This window comes from Eretmochelys imbricata, chromosome 22, assembly GCF_965152235.1.
Source record: "Eretmochelys imbricata isolate rEreImb1 chromosome 22, rEreImb1.hap1, whole genome shotgun sequence".
Lineage (NCBI taxonomy): Eukaryota > Metazoa > Chordata > Testudines > Cheloniidae > Eretmochelys > Eretmochelys imbricata.
In genome coordinates, this window is record NC_135593.1 from 20450724 (window position 1) to 20467288 (window position 16565).

Sequence of the window (16565 nt, forward strand, 5' to 3'; positions counted from 1 at the left end):
GAAGTGAAGAAACAGATTGATAGAGCCAGAAGAGTTCCCAGAAGTCACCTACTACAGGACAGGCCTAACAAAGAAAATAACAGAACGCCACTAGCCGTCACCTTCAGCCCCCAACTAAAACCCCTCCAACGCATTATTAAGGATCTACAACCTATCCTGAAGGATGATCCAACACTCTCACAAATCTTGGGAGACAGGCCAGTCCTTGCCTACAGACAGCCCCGCAACCTGAAGCAAATACTCACCAACAACCACATACCACACAACAGAACCACTAACCCAGGAACTTATCCTTGCAACAAAGCCCGTTGCCAACTGTGTCCACATATCTATTCAGGGGACACCATCACAGGGCCTAATAACATCAGCCACACTATCAGAGGCTCATTCACCTGCACATCCACCAATGTGATATATGCCATCATGTGCCAGCAATGCCCCTCTGCCATTTACATTGGTCAAACTGGACAGTCTCTACGTAAAAGAATAAATGGACAAAAATCAGATGTCAAGAATTATAACATTCATAAACCAGTCTGAGAACACTTCAATCTCTCTCGTCACGCAATCACAGACATGAAGGTCGCTATCTTAAAACGAAAAAACTTCAAATCCAGACTCCAGCGAGAAACTGCTGAATTGGAATTCATTTGCAAATTGGATACTATTAATTTAGGCTTAAATAGAGACTGGGAGTGGTTAAGTCATTATGCAAGGTAGTCTATTTCCCCTTGTTTTTTCCTACCCCCCCCCAGACGTTCTGGTTAAACTTGGATTTAAACTTGGAGAGTGGTCAGTTTGGATGAGCTATTGCCAGCAGGAGAGTGAGTTTGTGTCCTCGGGAAAGGGGGCGGGGGGTGAGAAAGCCTGGATTTGTGCTGGACATGACCCACCTTGATTACCATGCACATTGTAGGGAGAGTGGTCACTTTGGATAAGCTATTACCAGGAGGAGAGTGAGTTTGTGTGTGTGGTTTTTGGAGGGGGGTGAGAGAACCTGGATTTGTGCAGGAAATGGCCCACCTTGATCATCATACACATTGTGAAGAGAGTTGTCACATTGGATGGGCTATTACCAGCAGGAGAGTAAGTTTGGGGGGGGGGGGGGGCGGGGGGTGGAGGGTGAGAAAACCTGGATTTGTGCTGGAAATGGCCCAACTTGATGATCACTTTAGATAAGCTATTACCAGCAGGACAGTGGGGTGGGAGGAGGTATTGTTTCATGATCTCTGTGTGTATATAATGTCTGCTGCAGTTTCCACGGTATGCATCCGATGAAGTGAGCTGTAGCTCACGAAAGCTCATGCTCAAATAAATTGGTTAGTCTCTAAGGTGCCACAAGTACTCCTTTTCTTTTTAGTCCAAGATGAGAGGCATGGACGTTTGCAGGGGGGGCGTGCCGCGTTGAGCACACCAGCAGGAGAAACGCTTCCATTTGGCCAGGTACGTGGCTCGAGTGGAGGGCTTCCTGCTACCTAGCAGGACCTGCTGCACCGAATGGGAGCAGAGAAGCTCCGAGTGAGTTAGCCATGCAGCATCCACGCCGTAAGGTGGAGGGATTGCAGGTCGGGGTGACAGAGGCGGCCGTGGTCTTGTGAGATCAGGTCCGGCCAAAGCGGGAGTGGAATCGGGGCATCTACTGATATCTCCAATAGCGTGGTGTGCTAGTGCTGCCTGGGCGACCAGGATCAGACATGTTCTGTCCCTGCACACCTTGAGTAGGACTTTGTGAACCAGAGGGAACGGAGGGAAGGCGTAGAACAATTAGCCCTTCCACGGGAGTAGGAAGGCGTCTGTGAGAGAACCCAGGGAGCGTCCCTGGAGAGCGCAAAATATCTGGCACTTCCGATTGCTGCGCAAGGCAAACAGGTCGACCTGGGGAAACCCCCACCTCAGGAAGATGGAGTGAATGACATCAGGACAGATCGACCACTTGTGGGACTGGAAGGACCTGCTGAGGTGGTCCACCGATGTGTTCTGGACCCCTGGGAGAAAGGACGCCATCAGGTGGATGGAGTGGGCTATACAAAACTCCCACAGACAAATGGCTTCCCAACAAAGGGGGGAGAGCGAGCTCCCTCTTGCTTGTTGATGTAGAACTTGCCCGTGGTGTTGTCTGTGAGGACCGCCACGCGACGGCCATGTAGATGCTCCCGGAATGCTTGACACGCCAGGCGCACCGCCATCAGCTCCCGTACGTTGATGCATAGAGAGAGTTCGGCTGTGGTCCATAGACCCTGCGTCTGGCCATCCACCGAGATGGGTGCCCCATCCAATGGATGATGCGTCTGTGACTAGAGACAATGAGGGTGTATGGAATGGGACTCCTTCCCATACTGCCCTAGGGTCTAACCACCAGCGAAGAGAGGCTAACACCGTTTCCGGGACGGTGACCACCATGTTTAGGCTGTCTCGACTTAGGGGATAGACTGTTGTCAGCCAGGCCTGAAGTGGGCGAGGCCACAGTCTGGCATGCCTGGTCAAGTATGTGCAGGAGGCCACGTGCCCCAGAAGGCTTAAGCACGTCCTTGCCGTTGAGGTAGGAAAACTTTGGAGGCTCCGGATGAGACTCGCCAAAGACTGGAAGTGGGCGTCCGGTAGAAGAGCTCGGACAAGTCTGGAATCTAAGATTGCCCCAGTGAACTCTATTCTCTGGGTTGGATCCAGAGTTGACTTTTCCACGTTGAGGAGAAGGCCTAATAGACGAAACATGGCCATGGTCGCTTGGATGTGGGACTGCACCTGTTCCCTGGTGCGACCTCGGATAAGCCAAACGTCGAGATACGGGAATACTTGGATTCGTTGCCAATGGAGGGAAGCTGCCACGACAGCTATACATTTGGTAAATACCTGGGGGGCTGCAGAAAGACTGAATGGAAGGACCGTGAACTGATAGTGTTCGCAGTTGACCACAAAGCAAAGGAAACGTCTGTGCGCTGAATGAATCACTATGTGGAAATACGTGTCCTTCATGTCAAGGGCAGCATACCAGTCTCCAGGAAAGGTATGATGGTCCCCAAGGACACCATGTGGAACCTCAACTTTACCATGAATTTGTTGAGTCCGTGCAGGTCCAGAATAGGCCGAAGCCCACCCTTTGCTTTGGGGATTAGGAAGTAACAGGAGTAAAAACCCCTGCCCCTTAACTCCCTTGGAATCTCCTCGATCACTCCCATGGTTAGGAGCGTCTGCTCTTCCTGCATAAGGAGTTGCTTGTGAGAAGGGTCCCTGAAGAGGGACGGGAAGGGAGGGTGGGGAGAAAGAAAATTGGACAGAATATCCCTTTTCCATCGTGCAAAGAACCCAACGGTCCGTAGTTATGAGGGACAATGCACAGTGAAACGGGATAAACAATTCCGGAACAGTGGGGAAGGATCCTGACTGATGTCCGGTACACCATCCTCGGGCGCACCTTCAAAAGTTTTGTTTGGGCCCCGCCGGAGGTTTAGCTGGGCCTTGGTTCTGCCCTGGCTGGTGGTTGGTGTACTTCTTACACCACATCTCCTACAAAAGTTCTGCCTTGGCTGAGGAGGGGGATAGGATCGTTGAGGCTGGGGTTTTAAGGGCCTCCGTTGTGTGACCAGTGTGTGCATCCCCAGGGAGCGCATTATGGCCCTAGAATCTTTAAGGCTTTGGAGCCTGGAATCAGTCTTATCCGAAAACAGGCCTTGTCCTTCAAAGGGAAGGTCCTGTAGGGTTTGCTGCAGTTCTGGCGGCAGGCCGGACACCTGCAGCCAGGATATGCGCCGCATGGCTATTCCCGACTCAAGGGTCTGGGCAACGGAGTCCGTGGCATCTAATGAGGCCTATAAGGAGGTCCTGGCCACTTTTTGCCGTCCTCTACCAGGGCCCCAAACTCATCTCTGGACTCCGGAGGTACTAGCTCCTTGAATTTTAACATAGAGTTCCACGAATTGTAGTCATAGCAGCTCAGGAGCACCTGCTGGTTCACGACCCTGAGCTGCAGCCCCCCTGAGGAATAGATCTTGCGCCCGAACAAAATCGAGACACCTGGCGTCTTTCGACTTGGGCGCTGGAGCCTGTTGCCCGTGCTGCTCCCTCTCATTCACCAAGGCCACCACTAGCGAACACGGCTGAGGGTGAGCATAGAGGTACTCATAATCTTTGGAGGGGACAAAATATTTCCTCTCCACCCCTTTAGCAGTTGGAGAGATGGATGCAGACGTTTGCCAGATTGTTCTGGCCATGGTCTGTATGGTGCGAATGAGTGGTAAAGCCACTCGAGACGGGGCCTCCGCTGACAAGATGTCCACCACCTGGTCCTCCAAATCCACCACCTCCTCCACTTGGAGGTTCACGTTCCGTGCCACCCTACGCAGGAGGTCCTGGTGGGCATGGAGGTCTATTGGAAGGGGACCCGAGACCGTTGTCCCAGCCACCGCCTTGTCTGGGGAGCATGAGGACGACGCCACGGGAGCCAGGGGGTCCAGTGGTGTTTCCTGCTGGGTCGGGTCTTGTAGTCTGGGGTCCACGACTCCGGAGTCTGGACCCTGCCCCGGAGTTGAGGCTGTGGTTTCCATGCCCCCCGGAGCAGGATGGCTTATGGTTGCCTCTGGCACCTGAAGCTCTGAGTGGGCTGAGCGGGAGGCCCCGGATGGGGTGCCCTGGGCTTGGTGGTAAGCCCACAGTGCCCAAAAGGGCCACTGGGCAGACCCTTGGACGGGATCATGGTCTTTCTCTTGCCAACGGGCAGCATCACCCTTGCCGAGGCTATGAGCTGTGTGGCCGGGTCATGAGCCCGCATCGGACTGCGATGAATGTGAGGCAGATCGCGAAGGCCAAGGCAGTGCCGAACGTGTCTGCGTCAAGTCACCCGGACACGGTGGAAACTGGTACCGGGTGCCCGGGGATTGGTGCCACGACTGCGGGGAGCAGCGCTACAAAGCTGGGGTGCAGTGCCGAGACCGAGACCGGTGCCGAGGTCTGGACCGGTGCCGCGATCTGGATCTTGATGATGATAGTCTCCGAGAGTGGCACCAAGACCTGCTCCGGGACGGTGACCAATGTGTAGAGCGGTGCCGGGAGTCTGACCAGCCCTGCGAGTCAGATCGGTGCCATGAGTACGACTGGCATTGCGAGTACGACCGGCGCCGCGAGAGGGAGCGGCGTCAGGACTGTGAGCGTCACAGAGACTGAGAATGATGTCGGGAGCAGGAACGGATCCAAGAACGGGACCGATGCCGTAGTTCCAAATGAGGAGCCGATGGCCGGATCAGGGATGGTTTGCCCCGGGACGGTACTGCACGAACAGGAGCCAGTGCCACGGTTTGCGGTGATGTCGACTCTGTCATCGCAATGAGGTCTCTTGCCGCTGCAAAGGTATCCAGCATTGATAGGAGCTGGGGCTCAACCACGCTACGAGTCGGGGAGCCCGTGTGCGCCGGACTCAATGGCTCTTCCCTCGGTGCCAGAGTCAGAGGCGCCAATGTCGGCGCTTGAACCCTCGGTTGCTCCACTACCGGATGCAACTCCGAGGGCAGTCCCGGGGCGCTGGCGACTGCTGAGGTGGAGCAGCTGTCTCCGGCCTGCGGTGCTGCTTTTGACCAGGCGAATGAGAACAGTGCCGGACTGACTGCACCTGTTGCGGTGCCAGGGAACTTCGGTGCCGCGGGTCTCTGTCAGAGTCCAACTGCGGTGCAGTACCTACTGCTGCTGCCGGGCCACTGCGCACTGAGGCGGTCGGCACCGGGTCTCGGCTTGCTGCTGGTGGATCTGGGCGAAGAGCCGCCTCCATCAGGAGCTGTTTTAATATAAAGTCCCACTCCTTCTCGGTCCGGGGCCAAAATCCCTTGCAAATTTTGCACTTGTCTGCCTGGTGGGATTTCCCCAGACACTTCAGGCAGGAGTCGTGGGGGGTCTCCCGTTGGCATGGGCTTAGCACAAGATGAAAAAGGTTTAAAGCCCAGAGCCTTGGGCATGAGCCCAAGCGGCAGGCGGGGAGGAGACCCTTTCTAACCCACTACTATAACTATATTAAAACTACAACAACTATAACAATTAACAAACTATGAAGACAGTATCGCTAGTGTGGAAGTAGATAAAGGGAATTTGAATGCAGGCCTCTGAAATGAGCAGGAGTCAGGCTCACACTAGCTTTAATAACACAAGATTTGTAGAAGCGGGGATAGTGCGAAGCGAGTGGAAAACAACTGTGAAAGAGGCTGTTGTGACCTTGTATTAGATAAGAATAGAATGCAGACTATAAGAGAAATGGTAAGAAAAATAAAATATCATGAAGGAATATGTATAAATATGCAGTTGTTGCTTATTATTGTCTGTAATAAAGGTATAAATACTTGCTCAAATTGTTTATCTGGGAGAGACCTGCCTAGGTGGGGGAAAACCCTGTGTCCTAGTGCACTCTGTACCTCTGTGCAATTGCTTGAGGTAATAAAGTGTATCTGATTTGCTGCACCCAACCTGAGAGCGAGAACTGTGTTTTTCTCTGACACTAGGGAGAGTGGAGAGCCGCAAAGCCGAGCTCCACAGTTCCAACGACAGTCACGGGCAGTGAGAAGGAACTGAGGGGGCGCTGGGTCGGCTAGGGTATATATCTAGCGCCATGAAAGCGCCGCTCCAGGGGTCTCCACAGCCGACCCACCGGGTATTGCTAGGGTAAAAATTCTCTGACAATCGTGCACGCGGTGCACGCACACCTAATTGGAATGGATATGAGCAAGCACTCGAAGAAGGAGGAGAAGGGCCCATAGGAGGGTTGGGGAGGGGAAGGGAAAAGAGTAAAGATCTTAGAGAGTGTACACACACACGTCTTATATGCCGCTCTCAGCATAGTCTTATTGATCTCCCAATCTTCTACCAGCACTGTGCGTCTAAACAACTCTTATTTGTATAGCACAGTCCAGGACACTTTATTAGAAAAATAATTAGACTATGTCCCTGCCCCAAGATCAGTCACCAGGAGACCCACCAAACCCTCAGGGACCCAGGAAGTAGTTACCTCTCACAAGGAGGTGGGAGCCCATAGACCAGTCCTTGCCACCCTAGCACAGAAACAGAGATGCCGACAAAGCACCAGGCTGTCACCAAAATCCTTGCAGAGCAAGCCATTTGAGAGGAGAAGAATGAAGTGTTTGCTGTTCTGCTGAATCATTAAGTTAGTTGCACCAGATTCCACCCACCTGTGCAAAGGTCTGTGAAGCAAAGTCTGAGATAAACTGCATGCATTAAGGGGGGCTAGCATTAGATTTCAAAAGGTGTGGCTGCTTCTTCAATCCTCGGCAAAGAAAATTATTTGGAACTATTTGCAGTAGCTTTATCTCTCAGAGACACAGCCTGAAAATTCGGTCTTTCTTGATACTAACCCATTAATAACAGTCCAAGTCTCTAGCACAGGGCGGGGTAGCTCCAGGAGCTCTTATGGCACCATATGGCAGTAGTGCACCCCATCATGGGGTGAGGAGGGGAGGAAAGGAAGGGAGTTCAGCAACAGAACAAACACGTCCAAGTACACTGTACACTACAAAAAAAGGCCTGTGTTAAGGGACTTTTACTCCAAGCCCCAACATCAGGCACCTCATGAGGGCAGAGGAGGCCAGAAAAAGAAAAGAGGAGTGAGTGAGGAGGGACCCATGAATGGATAGAGGAAACAGAAGGAACCAGGGTAAATAAAAATCAATGATTAAAAAAAAATTGTTGTTTTTTTTTTTAATACTTTTTAAAATTTAAATTGGATTTTTTTGATAAAATGCTTTTTGAGGAAAAAATCTATCTAAAGATAGCTATAATTAAGATGCATTATAGCTCAAAGATATCTCATCATGGAATAGAGATTTTAAATTCCAATTCTATAGTATGAGACAATATATTCATGTAATGTTTAAGAAAAGTTTTGTAAAGGAATTCCAATAGTTCACGGATTAGGGATCCAATTTTATGGGGTTCCAGGGGCTTCTGTACAGATTATTTAGGTTAATCTTTCTATCTACCCAGTGGGACTCAGTGCTCAGTCTAGAAGATACCATCAGAGATGCTTAGTTTTGCAGTTCTCAAACTGTGGATTTGTGTCTCCAGAGATAACATGCTTTTTAACAGCAAAAATGTTTTAAAATAAATAATATAGAGAGGGGAGAAATAACGGATCTCAATCCTATTGTCCCTCTGCAAAATTGTGTACACAGAGTAAATCCCTTACCTCTCTCTAAAAGTGCAAAGTTTCAAAACGTTCAATGAACAGAAGATTGTTGGGGGCAGAACAGATCTGGACAAGGAGAAGAAGTCTGGAGATAAATGTGAGAAGGGAAGGACAAGACCCAAGAACCTCTTAAAGCCAACTGGCAAGGAGGTTATAGAAATGTCCTAATTCTGATTCACCAAAGAATGTCATGTGAAATCTTACATAAAGCCAGGGTCACACTGATCAATAATATCATTGTGAAATGTATGTACAGATACCATATATGGAGTTATGTATATATACTGGGAATAACTTGATACATGATCTAAGAATTCAGAAGTAACCAGCAGAGGGAGAGAAACAAGTTTTCTTTCAGACAAAAGATGTTTATCAGTCTCTCTCTGTTGGATGTAAATTAAGCATTGTAAATTAACACAATGATGCCCCTTTACATACAAAGGTTTAAAGAAATGTGAAGTCAACAAGGCTGCAGCACACTTGAAAAACAATCCATGGGATGGTTATGCCTCCCTTACCCTGCACCTAGGAAGGAAACAGGAAGTCCATTTACGGATTCTCAATCAACCTTGGCTGAAGATGCTGCAAAAGTCTTTGTGTGAAAAACTTCTTTAGACTCCAGGTTAACTTATTACTTAAGTTTAGTCTCTAGAAGTCATGTAATTTTGATTTATATGTAACCTTTTGTTCCCAATATCTTTACTGTCTCCTGAATCTGTAATCCTTAATAATAAACTTATTCTTGTTTTCACTATAAAGATATATAAGGGCCATGATATTAAGTCAGGTGCTGATCCTAAGTTGACTCACACAGGCTAGCGTGCACACTGTTCCATTGAGGATAGCAGACCTGGTATTTCTGTGAGTCTTCAGTGGATAAGGGGCTTGACACTGCAGGGAATGCTTCAAAGGGGCTCAAGGACTGGGGTGCACCTATTGCTAACCTGCAAGGCAAAGTAATGGTTGGCATAGCCCAGAGGTGTGTGCTTGGGTGGCTAATAGACTAGCGGTATCAGGGAGCTTACAATCAGTTAAGCACAAGCAAATGTCCCTCATGCTACAGCCAGGAGAGTAACAAGGTGATTCTCAGCCCTGGGTACCCCAAGAACCATCAGTGTTGTCCATAGCCCAGGCAACAACAGAACTCAGTCCTTTTACCATGTGGGCCTCTCGCATTTCCCCTGAGATTCTGTGAATATGCAGGGGGCAACTTCACTTTGCAACAAGCTCCTGAAAGAGTCTGGTTTGTTTTAAAGCTCTGAGTTTCGTGCTGATGAAAGATGCCAGCTTACCAACGCTGGAGACTGACTTTACTATTCACCCACTCCACACAGCAGGGGCAGTAAGGCAGGCTTCCACCCGATGCACTGCCAGCATGCCTCCAGCTTGACCTGGAGGAAGCCCCAATAAGGGAGTTCCATCTCCTAGACCAGAGGTGGGCAAACTACAGCCCGTGGGCCACATCCAGCCTACAGGCCCTCCTGCCCGGCTCCTGGCCAGGGAGGCTAGCCCCCGGCCCCTCTCCTGCTGTTCCCCCCCCCTCGGCAGCCTCAGCTCACGGCGCCACTGGCACAATGCTCTGGGCGACAGCGCTGTGAGGTCTTACCGGGCAGCGCAGCTGCAGAGCCTGGGGCTCTCGGCGGCACAGCTGTAGCACTGCCAGCCACCGGTGCTCCAGGCAGCATGGTAAGGGGTAAGGGGGGGTTGGATAGAGGGCAATGGAGTTCGGGGTGGTGGTCAGGGGGCGGGTGTGGATATGGGTTGGGGCGGTCAGAGGGCGGGGAACAGGGGGGTTGAATGGAGGCAGGGGTCCGGGGGGGGGCAGTCAGGAAAGAGTGGGTGTTGGATGGGGCGGTGGGAGGTCTGGGGGCGGTCAGGGAGGGGTGGATGGGGCAGGGAACAGGCGGGGTTGGATAGGGCGAGAGTCCCGGGGGGGGGGGGCATCAGAGGGTGAGAAGAGTGGGGGGACGTTAGCTGGGGGTGGGCCACGCCTGGCTGTTTGGGGAGGCACAGCCTCCCCTAACCGGTCCTCCATACAATTTCAGAAACCCCATGTGGCCCTCAGGGCAAAAAGTTTGCCCGCCCCTGTCCTAGACCCAGCTAGGCATTGCCCTCACAAGGACCCAGTTAGTGTCAGAGGAACAAAATGGAGACCTGTCTCCTAGCAACTTGATTGAGACCTACTAATTTGTTTAATAAAAGCTACCAAACAGCCTCAGATGGGGACAACTTTTGGTCCTTAACATCCTTGCCCTAGATTTTGGCAACAAAGACTCCAGTGCTGGTGTGTCTGCCCCACCCCCAAACTCTCAAGCCCATTAAGTCCATCATTATTTTAAATTATCATTTTCGCCAATATCACTGGAAGATACAAATCTCACTCCCTCCCTCTTGACATTTTCCATTTGGCAAGTAGTGATCCCTATCCTTTCCCCTCCCACCCTACATTTAGAATGGCATTTTAAGATAACTGCTGCTTCATTTTATTTCACTAACAGTCAGGACAGATTTTATATCAGGGCTAGCTATATGAAGACAAAAGCCACTTCCCTTCTGGTCCGCCCCACAAATTCTGGCAGCTACTTGTAGAGGGGGACGTGCATTTCAATAGAATGGGGGATGTTTCTTTTAACCCTATGCTGCACTGAGATTTTTTTAAACTGAGCGGAATACTCTGCATCAAGTTATTCTAGGGCAGGCTGCTATTGAGAGTCCTCTTCAGAATGATACAAACACACATAACAGGCAGTAAAAACAATGACCCATGCCTTGCAGTATTCAGGAAATGCTTGAATGCAAAGAACATCCTCTTCGCAAACCTCTAAAATACTCCAGCAAGTTTAGCACCCCATGTGTCCAGTTGCTCTAGACAAGACTTTGGGTATAGCTACACTTCAATCAGAGCTATCTCTGCAGATGCGGAAACATACCGAGTCTTCCCAGCCTCAAGAGACCTAAATCATGAGTTGGGCACCAACAAGTCTGAGGTTTTTCTCACACACACACACACACACACACACACACAGAGGGGTGGTTTTTTTGCTTTTACACACACCCACCCCGAGGGGGTTTTTTGCGCTTTTACACACACCCCACCCCCCAAGGAGTTTTTTTTTGCGCTTTTACACACACACCCCCCCCACCCAGAGGGGTTTTTTTTTTGCTTTTACACACACGAGGGTGGGGGTTTGGTCTACCTTTTGATGTTTGAACTCCCCTTGCCCACCCCCAGTGCAGGTAAGAGGGAGACACGGAACTGGGCTCCCCCAGGCACCCTAGCGAGGGGACTCTGGGCCCAGGGGCAGGAGCTCTCGGCCCCCATCCGCCGGCCCAGCAATTAAAGCAAATCCGCCCCCTCGCCCCAAAGAGCCTCAGCCCCGCCCCCGGGAGCTCAGCAGCCCGCGGGGAAGCCGCGCTCCGCCTCACCTCCGCTCCTTCTGCAGCTCTTCCTCGGCCTCCGGGGCGGCCCCAGGGGCTCCTCGCGAGCCTCGGGCGCTGCCCAGGCCGGCTGCGGCAGCGAGGCGGGAAGGAGCAGATCCGCCATCTTCTCGCGGTTGCTCGGAGGTGAGCGCAAGACAGGCCCCGCTTCTCCCCCTCAGCGGCGGCTTGCGTTGCTGAGGGCCGAGAGAACGAGAGCGCGCTCTACCTTGCGTAGCTTTGATTGGTTATTCTCCCAGGGGCAGCCGGCCAATCAGAGGGCGCTCACTCCCGCGAGGCCTGGTCGCGGGCAGGCCCGTGCTCTCGGGGCCTGCTGCCGCTGGGCAGTCACCCTCTCCCTGCACGACAGACAAGCCCTTCCCTCTGTCCCAACAGACATGCTGGCCCGAAGCTAGAGCCTCCGCCCTTGTCCACCTCCAACACGCTGGCTGCCATGCAGTCAGCATTTACTTCTTTGCTCCGGTCGTTAGGCTGGCAGATCCTGCCTCAACCCACAGAGTCCCACAAATGCTTTCCAGGGTCTGCCTGTAGATTAGCAGCAATCTTACTTCTATTACCAAAGGCCTCATGAGACTAAGAGACCATATTGTGATAGCTAGGGAACAGGAAGATGCCTGCCTTAGAGAAGAGTGAGAATAGGCACAGAACTGGCCACCACAAAGCAGCATTATCTATGCATTCATCATGCTTATAACTAGACCTGGAAACCTCAAAGTACTTTGCTTGCACAAACAAGTTTATAGGTGCCCACATCCCAGAAAGGTACGAGAGGGGATAGCAAACTGAATGATATTATTTCATCACTTCATTTTCATAAAATTCACTCAGTGCAAGGAAGTTGTGTTGTAAGAGAGAGAGAAAAAAAAAAAGTGAAAGGTTACCAAGCAAATTTTCCCATCAGTCAGTGTGGTTTTGAAGGTGAACTAACCCCATTCTTTAGATTTCAGATGAGACAGAAGATTTGGTACAGTGAACTTTCAGGTGCTATTGTGCTTTTTCCTCACTCTCCACTACTGGTACAGCACACAAAAATAAACACAAGTCCTGTCCATGCTACAACTTCTGCCATTGCTAGTGGTAGCAGCATGGGTCCTAAATTTGCAAGTATAACTGCAGTGTTATAGAATACCCATAAAAACAGAACATGCAGCTGTACCAAAACTCAAGACATTTGGATAAGTATTAGACTTCTGTACTGTAAGACTGCCATGTCAGACACATCAATACCCAAGTTCAGGAGAGACAAAGTTGATGTGCTTTTTCTTTTCTTTTTTTTTCCTTTTTCTTTTTTTTTTTTTTTGTAACACATCACTGATTGCTATCAAACCACTTCAGACAGTTGATATGACATAAGATTTTCTATTCCAGATTGCCAGAAGCCTGTACCTGTTTCAGAAGGCTAACACCACCCCTACTGTAGTTGATCAAGTTTCATAATTAAGTACCGCACACTGGTAAGGTGTAGCAGCTAGTTTATGAGATAGAAAAGGTGTTATAGAGTTAAGTGCCAAATAACTTAATCCCTAAAATTACAACAAAAAAAGTCTAGAGAAATGTAAGAAAAGATATGACTAAAATTTGACCCAATGCCAATCCAGGGGTAGGATCTAGGGGTGGGAACCTCCCCCTCACACACTATTTTAGGCACCTGAGATTTTTATCATAAATTGGGGATACCATGATCAAAGACAAGCAAGAAGTTGTAACTAAATGTTTGAGTTTTTCCTTTTCCTGTACAGCAAGCAGTAAACAGGGGTCTTTTCGGTAAATGTCTGGAGAGTGATTCCTCCCTAGGTGAGGCTTCTCTTCTCTTGGTAACTTAAGACCAAAGTATATTATTTCCCCTGTCTTCATGTATGAGATAACTAAAACAGTTTATAGATAGGCAAATGACTTTCATCTAAGGATTGGTAGATTCTGTTTGGTATATCATGGATCACAAAATCATTTCTAAAACAGGTAGAGCTAAGTGATCTTAACTAAGTCCTATGAAACTGAAATATGTACTTAATTCAATTACTTAGAAGAAGCCTTTTAAAAGTTACTCAACTGAAATAATGTTTCTTATAAACCCACATCACCACTTTCAGGACCACTCCTTAGACAAGCAAATTAATTAACATTAGGAATCTTAAATTCAAAGTAAGTCCCATTAGTTGTTTTCCACAATTAGCTTACTTTCAGTCTGAACAATCTAGTGTTAACTGAAGTTATTAGTTCTTTAAGTTAAAACATACAATTTCAATATGCCATTACAATTATTACAAGAACAGTTTAATCCCCTGGGAGTGCTTTTGCAAACATCTCACCAATGATGCTGAAGTCTTGGTGGTATCGCATTGCGGAAGCAGTGCTGGAATAACAAGTTGGTTCTTCTTGATTGTGTATGATGGCATGTTTACCTTTTGTTTGTTTGGAGATGAGATGGAGTGTGGTAAGTTGGTATCTGAATTCAGAAATATTTATACTCTTCTTCCATAGTCTCACTGAAGGTGGAGTCTCTCTTTCAGGGGCTTGACAGGATCCAAATATCAGCTGCTGTTACTTTTACTGGCTCAACACCTTTATAGGATGGTCCTAGTAGCATCTTCAGTTCATGAATATGCAACCTGCTAATACATACAAAGTTGTAAATCTTCAATATCCTGGTCATATTGCTGGTCTCTCTGATGGAAAACAGTGCCATTTACAGTCAACTATTTAGTTCATTTGGAGATATTTATTCATCAAGGTTTAATACCTGAATTTATTTCAAATTACTCCAAAACACATTTCTATTTAAAATTTGCTCTGCTTTTAAGTAGTCATTTTAAATTTTGGTAATTCTTAAACCGAGTCAAAGGCAGTGTAGTCTAAATACTTGAAGATGTGGTTCTTTTTTCAGACGTTGGTAAGAAAGTTTCTTAAGCACTACCAGATACCTAATTAATTCCCCAATTAATATAAACATTCTATAGTCAAATAGCTTCTTGTAGTAGTAACCAGTTATAAAAAGATCACTTGATTTTATATTCATACATGAATAGTGAGATGTTATGTAACAGTACTATAAGGAAGTTACTGCATCATATATTTGCGTATAGATACAAAGTGTTTGCAAATGACCATCACAAAAGGAACTTATATCACCTTAGGCATTTAAGGCATTAGAAAGGTTCTCGCCACTATAGTGGAAACATGTAGAAGTAATCAACATAATTCCCACTTTTATGCATTTCCTTAACATTAAACAGAGTTTAGAGTGCCTATATAGATATATATATATATATATATATATATAAATAAAAACCACCTTTCAACTAGAGTATGTCTAGCATTCTTTGTGCAAGGTTAAAACTGAAGTGTCTTTCTGGAGAAAGGGGTGATAAAAGATTCCTGGCCTAGCTTCTGTGGCCTTGATAAACCAGGTGCTCATATCCCTTAAAGAGAGGTGTCCTGCTCTTTGAGAAGACACTCCTGTTGGCTATTTTACTTTTAACCAAACAGTTCCCAACATTACTAATCTACAGTAGCTTCACCCACAATTCACAATTAAAAAGTTCTTACCAAATGCTATGCAAGGCAGTGGTCACATTTATATTGCTAGAAAGATGCTTAAAACAAAAAATAGGTACAGTATTACAGCAAAACAGAAGAGTGGTAAAGGCAAAGTGTTATTTGAAAAGATGGCCCCAAAACACTGCTCTTCTGTACCAAGGTGGACACAGCAATACCAATCTATAGAGCTTCCATATTATAATGGAAAGAACTATTATTTTTACAGAAGACACTAGTCAGACTTATGGACTTGTTTCACACACAGAACATTTCCAGCTAAAGAGGTAGTGTTGCCTAGTGGACAGCTCTGGTTTCTATTCCCAATTAGCCAGTAGCCTGCTGGGTGACCTTGGGCAAGTTACTTCACCTCTGATCTCCTTTGTAAAGGATTTTGAAATCTACTGATAAAAGCTCTATGTAAGAGCTAGGGCTTATTATATACCCTCCCTCTAATTACTCAATTAGTATAATCACAGTAGAGAATATCCATTTGATAAATGCTTCAGCAAACACTCAACTGTGGTAAGTATGGTATTGCCAGCCTGAAAACAAAGGTGGCATGATAATTCATTAACAATGAATCAATTGTTCAAATCAAATTTGTATTTGCAAAAATTGTACTGGTTAGCCAGGTCTGTGGGCAGGTGCTTTGCAAGCTAATGTACCCTCCTGCTGAGGACTGGTATTACGTGGAGTCCTTTATTTCCTCCTCACATGGCTGTCAATACCCTAAAATCCTGACTTGCAACAGCCCATGCTGTCTGAGCCCTATGCCTCTCCTAAGCATCCTGTCAATTGTAAAGTGGTTTTGCGATATGTACAAAAACACAGAGCTGTGCAGAGACAAGACTTTTTACTCTGATTTAAGCTAAACAGAAACACAGGTTTTCACTGAACAGGCACTGTAGTAACTAAATGTGTCACTAGCACATTTCCAGTGGTTTCAGGCGGCTAGTTAAAATTTGTAGTCCAAGACCATTATTAAAACTACTGGCCCATTAAAAAAAATAAAATAAAAAAAATCTACACATATCTCCGATGGGCAATTCGTTCGAGGTAGGTGTCCTGCACAGTAAGTGCTATTGCCATCCAGCCTAGCCCCTTCAATAGAAGTTAGTTTGTACACAAGACAGCCCTGCTAACAGGTAAAAAATTATCTTGCAGGTGTCACTATTCTGCTATTTGCTTCAGCTGTAATACTGCTGCTGAGCTTGTAGAATTCTTCTGCTATACAGAAAGATTGACGCTCCCTTCTGCGATCATTGCTTTATTTCTCAGGCCAGCCTGAAGCGTGCACACTCACAGCAACAACATGTATGCAGAATTTGGATGGAGGAAGAAAACAGGAATGAAACTTCTTGCACAGTAGTACAGAAAACTTGTCTGAAGGACAAAAGCAACAGGAAACAGACACCAA

At 47.8% G+C, this 16565-nt stretch overlaps 1 protein-coding gene across 1 annotated transcript in view; it reads right to left on the reverse strand.

Annotated features, from left to right (window-relative positions):
* The window catches only part of TREH (trehalase), a 29706-nt gene that overhangs the window by 13021 nt on the left and 120 nt on the right, over positions 1-16565 (reverse strand). The window contains exon 2 of the mRNA XM_077839656.1: positions 11600-11787. Within this exon, the coding sequence (XP_077695782.1) occupies positions 11600-11787 (188 nt within the window). The remainder of the gene's footprint in view (positions 1-11599; positions 11788-16565) is intronic.